At 41.7% G+C, this 15,614-nt stretch overlaps 1 protein-coding gene across 4 annotated transcripts in view; it reads left to right on the top strand.

The window, feature by feature from the left end:
* Calu (calumenin) overlaps positions 1-15,614 on the top strand; it is a 29,620-nt gene that overhangs the window by 862 nt on the left and 13,144 nt on the right. The window contains exons 2-3 of one of the 4 annotated variants that reach the window (XM_076566592.1): positions 7,197-7,426; positions 13,024-13,217. In XM_076566592.1, the coding sequence (XP_076422707.1) occupies positions 7,206-7,426; positions 13,024-13,217 (415 nt within the window). In that variant the 5' untranslated portion in view covers positions 7,197-7,205. Of the gene's footprint in view, positions 1-7,196; positions 7,427-12,758; positions 13,218-15,614 lie in introns of all 4 variants that reach the window. The other 3 variants (XM_042272961.2, XM_042272959.2, XM_076566593.1) reach the window with 3 other exon arrangements.

The following is a 15,614-nucleotide window of genomic DNA, read 5'->3' as shown; positions in this document are numbered from 1 at the left end:
GTGGGACAATTCGGTGGATTCCTGCTAAAACTTTTGGGTCTTTGATCCAAATTCCTAAGCGTATAAAGCCCTGGAACAGGATTTTTTAAGAATTGCATTCACTTCCTGTCATGGACTATCAAGTCAGCATTAATAAATTGGGACTAGTAACGCTCAAGTTTATTTAATTGAGCTTGAAGGTAGAGAAACTTGGAATGACTGATAAATTATTCTTTACTATACTTGAAAGCTGATCCAAGACAAATATGTATTTGACCTCATTCAGTTAGATTTAAGTATCAAGCGATAGTCACCAGTGAAGAACTTGTGGAAGTCCAGATGAGAGACCAAAGGTAACCTGTAACTATTTGTGTAAAAGGCAAGTCTGTTTAGTCCTAATCTGAGTTTGACAGTGTTTCAAGGGTCTCCAACAGGATATTTTGTAGAACCAAAAGTAGGAGTTATGAGCTCACAAAGATACTGAACTACGTGCAAGTGGGTGGTAATCATCTCAGTCATTTTCGATCTGTTTGGTGCCATTCATCCAATGATATGTTCCATATACCTTTGATGGAGTTTTATATCATTGCCTCAGTGCAGGAGACTAGTATGTTAGTATTAGCTCCATTTTTTTGTAACATTGATGTGACGGGATGTTTCAGGGATAGCCAGAAATAGTCTTGGGAAATGCATGATTGAGATCCTGGATTCTCTATGAATTTTTGTTTGTGGGTTTGTTGTTGTTTGTCTGTGAGAGAAAAGGTCTCACTACATAGTCCTGGCTGGCCTGGAACTCACTGTGTAGATCAGGCTGGCCTCAAACTCATAGAGATCTGCCCATATCTGCCTCCTGAATGCTGAGATTAAAGGAGTGCACCGCCACTCCAGCTTTTCTGTGAACTCCTTAATGTAAATGCTGTTATTCTGTCGCATATATTAGAGTTAAACATATGAAATAACACGATTTTCTAAATTACATTTGTTTATGGGAACGGGCATACACATGCCATGGCATGCTTGTGGAAATCAGAGAATGATGTGTGGAAGTCCATTCTCACCTTCCACTGTGTGGGATCTGGGATCCAACTCAAGTTGTTGGACTTGGTGGCAAATGCCTTTACTGACCGAACCCTCTTGCCAGCCCCTGAAATCACGTTTTTGCCTATACCTGGCATTTGATCAGATCTAGTAATGGAAATTGGGAGTTGAAAAGCACAGCAAAACCACATTGTAGCTAAATATCAACCAGTTAATCCAATAAAATGTATTGTTTCTAAAAAATACAAGACTTTACATTAGGAGCTATAATTTATATTAACTTATGCAGAAATTGTTTCACAATTGCAGAATCTGGTGGGTGTGGTGGCGCATGCCTGGAATCCTAGCATTTGGAAAGCCTACATGGGAGGATTGCCTCAAGCTATCGGCTACCTTGGGCAACATAACGAGTTCTGAGCCAGTATGAGATACAATGAGACCCTTTACCCACCCCCAAACCCCCGCCAAAAAAAAGGGTGGAATTGAGATGGTTCAGCCACTGAAGGTGTTACCTGCCAAGCTTGACACCTCAGTTTTATATCCAGTACATACATGGTGCGAGGTGAGAACCAGTCTCCTAAAATTGGTCTCTGACCTCAGCCCATATGTGGCCACATGCATGCACACACACATAAATAAATGTTAAAAAAGCAAAAAAAGTAGAACCTATGAGGAAACTAAAGCAAAACAGAATAGCTTGTGGTCATTATTGTGGAATAATGCAAACAAGCTTCAGGATAATTGGTGCAGACTTCTTCCAGCTGGAGTTATAACCATAGTAGCTAGGTTTTTTTTCAGCTAAAATCTTGTTTGATTGCTTCTCTCCCCCCACCCCATCCAAGATCTTAAAATTATTTAGGCTTTTGACACTGAAGCAAGATTAGGCTAAAATGACTACCAAATTCTCAAAAGATTTATGCATGTTAAACATACACAACAGAATCCACTACTAGACACCAAAGCTTTTTTCCATATATTTTGCTAGAGTAACTTGGACAATGAGTTATATATTAAAATTTCATCCTAAAGAACCCCCCCACCCCCAGGATTTCTAGAACCTTTTTCTTTCTTTTTTTTTTTTCTTTGTGTAGCTTTGCGCCTTTCCTGGAACTCACTTGGTAGACCAGGCTGGCCTCGAACTCACAGAGATCCGCCTGCCTCTGCCTCCCGAGTGCTGGGATTAAAGGCGTGCGCCACCACCGCCCGGCTTGAACCTTTTTCTTATAAGTAAGTTGTTTTTGTTTTGGGGGGGTTGAGGTTTTGAGTTTTGTTTATGTTTATGGGTATTTTGCCTGCATATGTCTGTGTACCATGTATGTGCAGTTTCCAAGGAGGCCAGAAGAGGGTGTAGGATCATCTGGAACTAAAGTTACGTTTTTTGGCCACCATGCGGGTACTGAGAATCGAACTCAGGACCTCTGGAGGAGTTGTCAGTACACTTAAACCCTGAACTATCTGTCCAGCTTCAGAGTTGATTGTGTGGCCAGAAAATTTTAGTTTGTGCTTGATTGCTTTGGTTGTAGAACTAATTAAACCTGGATAATAGTTTCAGTCGTTCTCAGAGCTTCGCTAGCTAAAGTTTGCACTTGGATATACTCAGCCCTCTTGTATTTCTTGGCACTTGATGAATTAGAATGTATTGGTAAACTAGTGTGAACTGACTGTCACTAGACAAGTGCAAGCTGATTAGTCAGTGTCATGCCTCTCCGGATCTAAGGACGATTTGACTCTTGTGAAACAGTCTGTATCAGAGGTTCTTGTGCTTTAGTCCGTAAGTAAGAAATGCCAGATAGATAACAAGGTCATTTTTTATTTCTAGAGTTCACAACCCAAGTCTTAATATAGTTAAGTATAATGCTGTCAAGCTGTTACCCTTGATCCCCACTAAATAAAGTAGAGCCTTAACCACTGAGTCCTCCGCTCCATGGTGCAGAAGTTCCCCTTCTGCTGAGTGCCCAAACTCAGAGAACTGGAATTTTACAACCACACCCACTTCTCCCCTTGCTAACATTGAGCAATGGGTCTTTCGTCCAGAATAATTGTGGAATCTCTCAGAATTAATGTTTCTGAAGGGCGGAATTTAATATAGACATCTAAGCGACCAGAAAGGATGGGTGAGATTGGTGCTAAAACAAAACAGAACTTTCAAGGAATTTTTTTTTTTTTTTGAGACAGGGTTTTTTTGTTTTGTTTTGTTTTTTGTTTGTTTGTTTTGAGACACGGTTTCTCTGTGTAGCTTTGCGCCTTTCCTGGAACTCACTCTGTAGCCCAGGCTGGCCTCGAACTCACAGAGATCCACCTGCCTCTGCTTCCCTGGTGCTAGAATTAAAGGCGTGCGCCGCTGCCGCCGCCGCCGCCACCACCCAGCTCTAGCTTGACCTTTTGATTTTGTTTTGAGACTACATCTCAGCTGTAGCCCAGGCTGGCCTGGAATGTATAACTTGCTGTCATTCTGTGTGTGTGTGTGTGTGTGTGTGTGTGTGTGTGTGTGTGTGTGTGTGTGTGTTGGGTGTGTGAGTGTCCTTTTTTTTTTTTTTTTTTTTTTGGTTTTTCGAGACAGGGTTTCTCTGTGTAGCTTTGCGCCTTTCCTGGAACTCACTTTGGAGACCAGGCTGGCCTCGAATTCACAGAGATCCGCCTACCTCTGCCTCCCGAGTGCTGAGATTAAAGGCGTGCGCCCACCGCCCGGCCCGAATGTCCTTTTCTATCAGTTTCCACTGCCTTATTCCTTTTGAGACAGGCTCTTTCTCTGAATCTGTAGCTAGGCTAGCAGCCAACAAGCCCCAGCTGTCTTCATGTCTTCACTCCCCACAGTACTGGGCTTATGTGGGTGCTAGAGATTGGAGCTCCAGTTTACATGCTGGCCCAGCGAGCACTCTTATCCACTGAGCCATCTTCCTTACAGAATTTTTTTTGTTGTTTGTTTTGTTTTTTGTTTTTCGAGACAGGATTTCTCTGTGTAGTTTTGGTGCCTGTCCTGGATCTCACTCTGTAGACCAGGCTGGCCTCAAACTCACAGAGATCCACTTGGCTCTGCCTCCCAAGTGCTGGGATTAAAGACATGTGCCACCACTGCCCGGCCAGAACATTTTTTTAGGGGAGGTGTTTGAGACAATTTTCTTTGTGTAGCTTTGGAGCCTGTCCTAGAACTCACTCTGTAGACCAGACTGGTCTTGAACTCACAGAGATCTGCCTGCCTCTGCCTCTGCCTCCCTAGTGCTGGGATTAAAGACGTGCGCCACCACCTCCTGGCACAGAACATTTTCTTTCTAAATAGACCTTACTCAAAGTACAAATTTCCTATTGTCTATTGCAGAGATGAAGACTGGGTGGGGTCCTTGGCTTTGCCAGTTGGCTGGTTCTGGTGACTTTTAGGCAGTTTAATAAGTGATAAGATAGAAAAGCAGATTTCGGGGTGACTAGATGTTGAGGGAACAGAAGCAGCATAGATGTGTGGGTGAAGGTAAGCTTGCAGTAATGGCTGTCTGGGAAAGAGTGGTTTGTGTGGTAGGGACCTCAGAAGTGGGTCAGATTCCCTGGAATTGGAGTTACAGGCGGGTAAGAGCCACCTGTGGGTGCTGGGAATCAAACCCTGCTCCTCTAGAAGAGCAGCAAGTGCTCTTAACTGATGAGCCTCCTCCTTTTTCTTTTTTGTTTGATGTTTGGTTTTGTTTTTTGAGACAGGGTCTCACTGTGTAGCCCTGGTTGTCCTGGAACTCACTATATAGACCAGGCTGGCCTCCAGCTCACAGAGATCCTTCTGCCTCTGCCTCTTGGGTGCTGGGATTTAAAAGCGTGTGCCACCATGTCTGGCCCTTTTATGTTTAAGGGCTTTTATATAAGCATGTACACCATTAGCTGTGCTAAGGATTTTCTTAGTTTTTGTAGAGGGCTCTATAAATCCACTTAATAGTTTAAATTCATAAGCCACTATTTGAGGATTTCAGGGAAATAGACACTTTGAAGGATGTATACTATGTTGGCATGTTTAATTTATTTCCTAACACAGCTCTCTTCCTTTGCCCTGGTTCTCAAAACTTTGAAGCAGAACCAGCTAGAGGTGTTTGTGGGGTGTAGTCGAATTAACAGCCTCTGAGTTAGAAGCTTTGCTGAGAGAATTTTCTGATTAGGTAAATGTTTACATATAAATGTGAGTACTTACTCTAGTTAGTTTCACTAGTGACATCCCCAGGAAAGGAAGATCGTCTGTGGCTGGGTTTAATCTTCAGATTAGGGCAGGGTGGTATAATTAGTTTCAGAAGATGGAGGTCCCTGACTTCTGTAACCTGGTATTCATTTCCTGGGGATGTTATAGCAAGTGCAGCAAACCGAGTGAGCGTTTCAGTTACTACTTGTCTGTGTGGTGTGGGTGTGCACTTGAAGTCAGAGGACAGCTTTGTGTGGGGCCAGTTCCTTCTCCCACCTTCATGTGGGTTCTGGGGTCAGACTCCAGTCCTCAGGCTTGAGCAGTAAGCACTTGACTCCTGAGCTGTCTCACCTGCCCCTGACTGTTGTTGTTTTTAAACTGAGGTTGATGTCCTCTAACCATTGCAAAGGCTGAGGTTGAAGCACAGATGTTGGTCACGTCATCCTCTCTTTGAAGGCTCTTCCGACTCTCCTCACTTCTGGTAGCTGTCAGCAATCTTTGGTGTTCCTGGACTCACATGTGTGTTACTCCAATCTCTGCATCTGTCATAGCACATTTGAATTCTGTGTCCAAATTTCTGTCATTTTAACTTGATTACATCTGCAAGGACTGTATTTCCAAAAAAAGGCACATTCAGAGATACCAGAGATTAGACATAATAGGAGAGGAATAAGAAGTACAGTGAAGCCGGGCGGTGGTGGCGCACGCCTTTAATCCCAGCACTCGGGAGGCAGAGGCAGGCGGATCTTTGTGAGTTCGAGGCCAGCCTGAGCTACCAAGTGAGTTCCAGGAAAGGCGCAAAGCTACACAGAGAAACCCTGTCTCGAAAAACCAAAAAAAAAAAAAAAAAAAAAAAACAAATTCTTTGTTAAAAAAAAAAAAAAAAAAAAAAGAAGTACAGTGAAATTGCTAAGAACTTATTTTCATTGATGGAATGGGGGCACACACATTCAGCATTCATGTTCCACAATGAAATATTAATTAAAATATCAAAGTTCAGGAAAAACTATTCCCTTTGATTTGATTTTAAGGTTTTGTTGTTGTTCCTTGAGCTCTTAGCCTCTCTAGTAATAGAGTAAGTTGTTTGTAAAGTGTATGAAACAGTTTTTTTGATTTGGGTTTTTTAAGACTGGGTTTCTCTGTATAACAACCCTGGCTGTCTGGGTTCAAATGCCTCTGCCACCACGCCTGGTGTGAAACAGGTTTTTAACTGATAGCCTCTGGAATTTTTCTATCACATTTTTCAGTAGAGTTCCAGCCTTACGTTTATTAGATTAGCCTGCGACTGTGATCCGAGAGTCTGGGGGGGGGCTCTCAGGAATCTGTACATTGAATAGTACCTGGTGGCCTTTGTGTCTGAGCAAGTCTGGGAAGTACAGCTATGCAGATGAATATATAATGGTGTTGTTACTTAGGAATGGGCATCCAAATGGGTTGGTGAGTCAAGGTTAGCCTGTGTGAGAGACCTGGTGCTATTGAATGAGGAAGCCACTGAGGATGTCAGTGGTTCCTGCTCCGATGATCATCCGAGTCACCAGAAAAGCTTTGAATGCCACTAATGCCTGGGTTCAGCCTGAGAGAGTCTAAGAGAATGGGGCAGGAACTCGTTACTTAACTCTTCTAGATAATTCTAATACTCAACTGTGTTGGGAGACCAGATCACTGATAAAAGTACAAAAAGCAAAGGATTTAGAATCAGGATTTAAGTGTTATCCTTTCAGTTTTGACTGTTAGCATCTTGGACAAAAAAGATTAAACTTTTTGGTGTTCCTTGAAGAGAAACTATTTACAGAGTAGTTGTTTGAACTATAATTTCCTGATTAGCCTACAGTCATAAAGGAAACTGAAAATGTCCCACCGTACGAATTGGAGGTCTGATAGCCTACTGTACTTATGGATTAAGTAATAATATTTGGCTAATATAAAAGACTTAGATATGTGTACATATCAAATTAATAATGTAATTGAGCTGTGTTTTGATTCCTTATTGTCAAGCGTACTGCCATCTGTGTTAACTGCTTTTCCTTTACAGTAGGTTGTCATGGACCTGCGGCAGTTTCTGATGTGCCTGTCACTGTGCACAGCCTTTGCTCTGAGCAAGCCTACGGAAAAAAAGGACCGAGTACACCATGAGCCTCAGCTCAGCGACAAAGTTCACAATGATGCCCAGAATTTTGACTATGACCATGATGCCTTCTTGGGTGCAGAAGAAGCAAAGAGTTTTGATCAGCTGACACCAGAAGAGAGCAAGGAAAGGCTTGGGTAAGATGCCTGTTCTTGGTCAGGGCAGGGGTCCGGGGGTTGAGAAACACCATTTATAAATCATCTAGTTTTTGTTTTTTGTTGTTTTCTTTTCTGGTTCAGTCACTAATAAAGCTGTACTGAGCTCTGTCCTTCTGAGTACTAACAGCAGAATTGCTACCACTAAAAAATCTAATAAAATCCCTTTCATATACTTCTGCAATGAATAACAATATACTTCTACAAAGTAAAATCATTTTCATGAAAGTACCCTGTAGGCCTGGAAAGATGGCTCAGTGGTTAAGAGCATATACTGTTCTTGCAGAGGACCCAGATTTGGTACTTAGCACTCCTGTTGAGAGTTACCTATCTGTGACTCCAGCTCCAGGGTATCTGATGCCTTCTAGACTCCAAGGATACCTGCACTCACATGCACATGGCAACACACAGACACATGTACACATAATTCAAAAATGATAAAAAAATATTTTTCCTAAAGTAACCAGTAGTATTGGACCCAGTTTAAGCTTCATCATCTTGATTCCAGAAAATTACATGGGGGTTCTTAGTTCTGCTGCTTTTAATTTTAAAAAAAGTTCTCTAATTTATTCAATGATGCCCAAGCCAAGTAATGTTTAAGTACCTAATAAACTAGAAATTGGATTCCCTATTTCTGTAAAGTTTATTATTTCCCTGGGTGGCCTTTAATAAAAGTCAAACCAACCATGCCCTTTAACAGAGGTGTCCAACCTTTTGACACTGTGATGTGACGTTGTCTGCAACAAAACTAGGGTTGGTAGTATAGCTCGGTGGGAGAGCACTGTCCTGTATGTTCAAGATCCTGGACTGGATCCCGAGTACCTCAAAAAACGAAACAAAACAATAATAAGTAAAGACAAAAATGATATAGCAAATAATGGCCTTACTTTCAGAATAGGGTTGGCTTTCAGTGATGCTGTTCTAGTCAAGTTTTATGGCCCTAAGCAGCTTCTTAACCTAAAGACTTCAGTAGGGAGGTTGGAGAGACGGCTCTGGGGGTCAGAGCACTGACTGTTCCAGAGGACCTGGGCTCAGTTCCTGGCACCCACACTGCAGCTCACAGCCATCTCTAACTTGAGTTCCAGGGGTCCAGTGCCTTCTTCTGCCCCCATAGGTACTGCACACATGTGGTACAAAGATATGTATGCAGGTAAAACACATACACTAAAAAAAATTTTTTTAAATCTTCACTTAGAAGAACGCTGTTTCTGGAGTTCTAAAGCATGTCTGTTTTGGCTCCTCTAAAACTTTGATTTTTAAGAAAATGCAGGTCAATTCTGTGAAAATATTCCCTGAATGAGTACCACTGGTGCAGCTTTGTGGACTGTCTTTAAAAGATTTATGTAGCAAGTTGTACCACACTGAAATTTTTTGCCATCATGTGCAATGCTATAATTGTAAGATATTGTAGAGTTTTCTTTGATGAAAACTGAAATAACAATTTATTCTTTGTGTTACATGCTGCCTGAAGTGTACACTGTTTTATTCTTCAGCACTGGTAGAAGTAATGAAATGATTTTGCTATATTGAATGAACTATACCTCAACATCTGAAGATGATTGAGAAGTATACACCAGAAAGCCAGTTTACTTCTCTCTAGGTTGTTTCTCCATCTTTGAGAGATCATGCTTGTCTTAGTTTTAACCGTATAATCATGCTAACATTTTGGGGTAAAAAGAGCAATGCATGTGGGTACTCTCAGTCCCTGTGTCATACCTATTAATATTGTATATGTCCAACATACATTTTGGTTTGGACAAGTCTCCACAGAATTACTCTTAAATAATGGATGACCCTTAGGTTTGGGGTCACTTAGGGTAGATAGGACTTTGGTGAGCCTCCTCTGCTTTGTGGGTGGTAGAATAGCTTTTTTAGCAGTTTTCAGTAGAGAAAAGTGTTCCACTTTTTCATCAGTAAATATCAAAAGTTCAGCACATTCAGCAGGCTGTGTATAATTGGAAAAAGTGATGAAGCCATGTTTTTATGAAATGTGTAAATGAACTAAAAAGTTTGCTTTCCCCAAATTTTAGTGACAGTAACAGACATCTTTCATTTATGCAGTGACTGCCTTGAGAGCACGAATATCAGGTGGAGCCAGGCACGATAGCACGCACCAGCTCTTGGGGAAGCTAAAGGAAAAGGATTGTTAGTTCAAGCCCAGCCTGGACTACATAGTGAGATTCTCTTCCCCCCCAGAAGAGAAGAATCCCAGATAAACTTTTATTGTGGCATTTGAAAGCATTGATTTGGTAGCTCACTTTTCATCAAAATTTGCAAATCACAGTCACCACCTCCACACACCACCCCTGTCATTCTTTAAGAGAGTGAGTATTAAGGAGAAAAGTCATTGTTTGTATGTGTGGTTTAAAAAATGAATACTATTTCTGAAATCATAATATGTAAAAGACCACAGGAAGCATTTTCAGGACAAGTTCAGTCTCTTTTTCTGTTAAGATGGTTGACAAGTAGAACTTGTTTATTTTGGGATTGGGTTGGCTTGGGCTCTTTGACCTTTTGAGATAGGATCTCACTATATGGACCAAGATGGCCTCCCAGTGTTGATTACAGTCATCTCTCCAGGGTGCTAGGATTTCCTTTGTTTGTTTGGTTTTGGGTTTTTATAGCCTTGTCTGGTTTGGAACTCACAGATCCACCTGTGTCTTAAAGTTTTTATTGCTGTGAAGAGACACCATGACCACAGCAACTCTTACAAAGGAAACATTTAGTTGAGGAGACTCCCCTACAGTTTCAGAGGTTCAGTCCCTTATCATCATGGTGGGGAGCATGGCGGTGTTCAGGCAGATATGGCCCTGGAGCTGAGAGTGCTACATTTTGCAGGCAATAGAAAGTCAACTGACAGTCACACTGAGGGAAGCTTAAACAAGAGACCTCAAAGCCCGCCCCCACGGTGACACACTTCCTCCAACAAGGCCACACCTCCTAATAGTGCCACTCCCTTTGGGGGCCATTTTCTTTCAAACCATTACAGCCTGTCTCTGTCTCCCTGAGTTTAAAGGTGTGTCCACCATGCTTAGCTCAGTGCTGGAATGGCAGGCATGTGCTGTTTTGCCCAGCTCTTTTCTACTTGCTTCATTTAGGGTGGGGGTGGGGGTGGGGGGGTTGTTATGTGACAGGGTTTTAACTATCTCAGACTAGCCTTGAACTTACTATGTAGCTGAGGATTACTTGAACTTCTGATGCTCCTGCCCCTCCTTCCTCAGTGCTAGGATTATAGGTGGTGCCACTACACTAGGTTTATGTGGTGTTGGGATTGAACCCAGAGCTCCGTGCATGCTAGGTTAGCATGTACCAACTGAGCTACAGTCCCAATCTTTCACTTAAATGTTTTAGATCTCTTTTATTTTATGTGTATGAATGTTGGACCTGTATTTATGTATGTGCACCAAAGTCATGCCTGGTGTCTGCAGAGGTCAGAAGAAAGCGTCAGATCTCTGGAACTGGAGTTACAGATGGCTGTGAGCCACCATGTGGGTCCTGGGAACTGAACCTGAGTCCTCTGTAAGAGCAAAGTGTTCTTAACCACTGAACCATCTCTCCAGCCCTTATTTTCTCTCAGAAGGTTGTTTGTTTGTACACATACACCAGGCTACATGTGGCTCATGAAGTAAAAATGTTTACTCTTTCCAAAAAGAGTTTGCTAGCCCCTGAGTTAAGCCTTTGGGGGTTGATACGGAACAGAGTGCTGCTCAGCCAGCCACCTTTGTGAAGAGACCCATCTTGAACAGTCATAGTCTCTATCCTCTGAGCAGTACTTCAGGTGTTTATAATAACTTACAAATCCTTCTGGGATTGGGAGAGGTTCTGATGCTTTGTCTATTGTTTTCTTAGTAGTGGCACCATTGGTAGCAAGTACCATTTGAACATAAACTGGATCCCACTGTAGATAATGCAGAAATTTTCTTAATTGTTGATGTTATTAAAATTCTCTCAGAAAAGTTTACCCTGTGTCCATGCAGGTGGAGGACAGTATTTAGGAGAGGCCATCTTGGGGCATTCCCTGTTCTGCAAGTGGTGTAGAGCCCAGGTTAGAAGATTATACATTCTCCGAAGGAAAGTGCTGTGTCTAGATAAGAAGTAGGGTTAAAGCTGTATCAGTATGAATCTGTTGATTTCTAATCACTTTCTCATGTTCTAGTCATGAAACAGCCATGAACTAAGAAAGGACATTTGCTGCCAACATGTATAGTTTTGTTCATCCAAGCAGAGGAATGTGCTGGTGGTTCACTTTTGCTGGAAGTTTTGATAGAGTTCCCATTTTAAACGGGACTGCTTACGTGTGGCTTTACATAGCCTGAGTCCTCTAGAAATAGGAGGTTACATCTTTGGGGCTTTTTCGTCCTGAGAATTTACTTAGTGGTGCTGGAGCTCACACTCAGGTCCTCACAAACACCAGGCAAGCACTCTACTCCTGAGCCACACTTAAAGCCCGCAGACTGTCTTTAAATCCTTAATTAAAATGACATACTAGAAAAAAGCTTATAAAGGAAGTGGGTCCATCCTTTCGCCTTGTTGTTTTGCTTTATAATCTGCCTGCTAATAACCTCTCAGCTTATTAACAGCCTTACAGCCAGGAATACATATTCTTTCCATAGCTTTCCTCGGAGTTCTGTTTTCATGGCTATATGTAAAAACCAACTTCCATGTAACGTATAAGAACTACTGGCATTTTTTAAAATGCATGCCTCCTGTATTCGATTGTTTTTACAATTATCTTGCCTTAAAATATATGTGATCTGAATTTTTGTTTGTTTTTTGAGACAGGGTCTCACCTGAGAACTTTTAAAAAAAAAAAAAAGTGTGTTTTTAACCAAAAAAAATAGCTTTTTCTAAAAGCAACTAATTTTTTATTTTGAAGTCTGATTTAGATATCTTGGATTCTAAGGAAAACATTGTAAATGCTTATGGTTATTTACCCATAGGTATACTTTCTCTTAAAAACATGGTAAAGAAAAATAGAAAGATTTACATTGTATTTGAGGCACAGGTGAGAACCCATGTCGACATGGGTGTTCAGATCAGACTCAGACCTAACCGAAGAGTTTGTCTGGGTTGACTTTAGGACCCAGTGCCCTGGCCATGGTCCAGTCACCTTTTCCAGATGGCTTGTTGCAGGCCGGGAACAGGCTAGTAAAGAGAAAAGTGTTCCGTTGTCTGACAGTTTTGTTTTGGAAGCTTTTTTTTATATCTGTGTGTTAGCCCTGGGCAACACCTATGGTCACAGCACACTCCTGGCTATGTCCAGAGACTTGTAGTTTTTTTAACTTCTTGCTGGATTTCTCTGCATTTTCTACAGAAAGATTGTAAGTAAAATAGATGGCGACAAGGATGGGTTTGTCACTGTGGATGAACTCAAAGGCTGGATTAAGTTTGCACAGAAGCGCTGGATTCACGAGGATGTAGAGCGGCAGTGGAAGGGGCATGACCTCAATGAGGACGGCCTCGTGTCCTGGGAGGAGTATAAAAATGCCACCTACGGCTACGCTTTAGGTAGGTCCCTGCTGTCTGGGGGAAAAGCCTTGTGGACCTGGCCCTTGAAACACAACTGTTTTGTCTTGTAGAATGATTGTAGATAAAATAGACGCGGATAAAGATGGGTTTGTGACGGAGGGGGAGCTGAAATCCTGGATTAAGCACGCCCAGAAGAAATACATATATGACAATGTTGAAAACCAGTGGCAGGAGTTTGATATGAATCAAGACGGCTTAATCTCCTGGGATGAGTACAGAAACGTGACTTATGGCACTTACTTGGGTAAGGGGCGAGATGTCAGGCTGGCCGAGACTGTGGTCTTGAGTCAAAGAAACAAATGGGTCAGACAGGAAAAGAGGGATACTGTGCCAGACTTCAATAGCTTGATTCTGAGTTGACTCTCCTTTGTTTCATTAATTTAAAATTTGTATATTATATATATATCATAAGTTTTTATTTTGATCCTCTGAAGTTTGACATTTATGTCTTAAGCACTGCAAATATATTTTGCTATTTTTTTCCTTTGTATCTCACATAAAGATAATTTTTAGAATAGATTTCATGTATAAGACTGTATTCCAGCAGTGCAAAGCAAGAGACCTTGCCTTAAGCTGTCTCTTACCATGGTACTTTTCAAATTTTGGGCCTGAAATTCAAATCAAATTGGATTCTTTTGTAACTGGTGAGAGTGAGTGGAAACTATTGGGAATGGATGGAATAAATTCAAAAAAGATAGCTGTAAGTGTGTCATGCTTACTGAAATGTAGAAATGAAAATTTCCCATTTGTTTTCTCTGGCACATGTGTTTATATCACCCTGCTTTGCAGATGCTTCAAGGCAAGCACTGCTTTGATTGCTTTTGTTGTTGATTTGGTAGGCTTTTCGTTTGTCCGGGGCTACTGGTTAATATTTTCTTTGACTTTGATGCTTTTCTGCTTGCCTGCTGCTGAACTCCAGGTGGCAGTCTTGCTGAACTGATGTGTAGGAGTGTTTTTATTCATAGAGATTTCTGTATTGTGTGTAGTTTCAGTTTGAGGCATGAATATATAAATGGTACTTTTTGTATTTTAATCCTGAAATAAGGCAAATTAGGGTTACAGGACACATTTCCCACCAGTGACTAACAGGAATGTGTAAAGGTTTGTTCCCCCACCAGACAGCTAGCTGTCGTGTTAATTACAGGACAGCATGATTTCTGGGGAAGAGACTTGTTCTCGTTCCTAAGACTAAAGAGGTAGTCTCTCAGGGCTTGACATTGAGCCAAGAACCAAACATATCCACCAAATTAAGAACATGTGTATTAAGAACCCAGCACAGATGGAGAAGCATTCCATGTTTCTTGCTCTCTGGCTGAGACCCAACACCCTTCTGACTTAATCAGAATTAATTATAAACATGAAGCAAAGGATAGACTAGACTATCTGTGATCTCAACAAAATGGTGTGCTAATAAATCTCAGCTCAGCCTTTGGTACTCCCTTGCTGTCCAGAATTCTGCTTCAACTATGTATAATTATGTGCATAAAAATCTGTTGAGAGCTTTCTTGCCTCAGAAGGCTGATGATTCAATGTAATGGGTATTTCTACTGCCTGAGTCTGCACAAGGCAAAGCCCTGGCTGGAGAAGTAATGTCTTTATAAGGCCTCTTTCCCAGGAGACTGTGGGTGATCAGCCCTCAGGGGGTAGCAGGCCAGCTTTAAACAAGTGCTGAGGAGTTCTGTGAGAACGCGTTCTTGACTCGATTTGAGTTTATGTGTGAATCAGCTCAGCTTTTAAAAGCTAGTCAGTGATTCCACCTTCCACAAAAGGAGCATTTATACTGTATGCACTGTCTCTCATAAGTAAAAAAGATTCCAAGATTAGCCCTGCATAGAGCAGGACCAGAGGCTGAGTAAGAGCAAGGCCAACAAGGACTGTAAACTGGTGTTTGGGATAGGCGCCACACTTCAAGTAGTCTGCCTTCCCTTTCTGGTCTTTTATAGGTGTGTGTTACTGTCAGGCTACTTGATTCTAGTCACCATGTTTTACCCCAAGGAAGGAGACAGAGGGCTCTTAGGAATCTAGTCTGAATGCATAAGTTGACTGCCATTATAAAACTGCTGAAACTGGGTATTTGTTTTTAAAAGACAACTTAGTATTTGAGAAAGATGTTGTTGCCTTCATTCTCTATCTCTAACCTACTGTGGTTTAGACTTTACCTATGCAGGTCCCACAGCCTTGTGTGAATTAATATTAATACTGTTTACTAAATTCTTGATGATCAACAAAGAAGCTTCAAGCTGTTTAGTTTTCAGAATAGGGCAGTTTTTTGTTTTTGTTTTTTTAATTTGGGTTTTTGTTGTTTGTCTGGTTGCTTGGGTGTTTGTTTGTTTGTTTGTTTGTGGGAGTTTTTTGTTTGGCCAGTTTTGGTTTTTTGAGACAGGGTCTTACTATGTAGGCTTGGATGACCTGGAACTCTCTGGAGACCAGGCTGGCCTTGAACTCACAGAGATCCGCCTGGCTCTGCCCTTTTTAGCCTCTGGAGTGCTGGGATGAAAGGCATGAGTCACTGTGCCTGGCCTGTCTTTGTTTTTTTGTTTTGTTTTGTTTTTCCAGACAGTTTCTCTATGTTCCCCTGGCTGTACTGGAACACTCTGTAGTTCAGGCTAACCTCGAACTCAAGAGATCTGCCTGCCTCTGC

Source organism: Peromyscus maniculatus, chromosome 3, assembly GCF_049852395.1.
Source record: "Peromyscus maniculatus bairdii isolate BWxNUB_F1_BW_parent chromosome 3, HU_Pman_BW_mat_3.1, whole genome shotgun sequence".
Lineage (NCBI taxonomy): Eukaryota > Metazoa > Chordata > Mammalia > Rodentia > Cricetidae > Peromyscus > Peromyscus maniculatus.
Note: the sequence above shows the minus strand (reverse complement) of the source record. Positions and strands in the feature narration are given on the sequence as shown.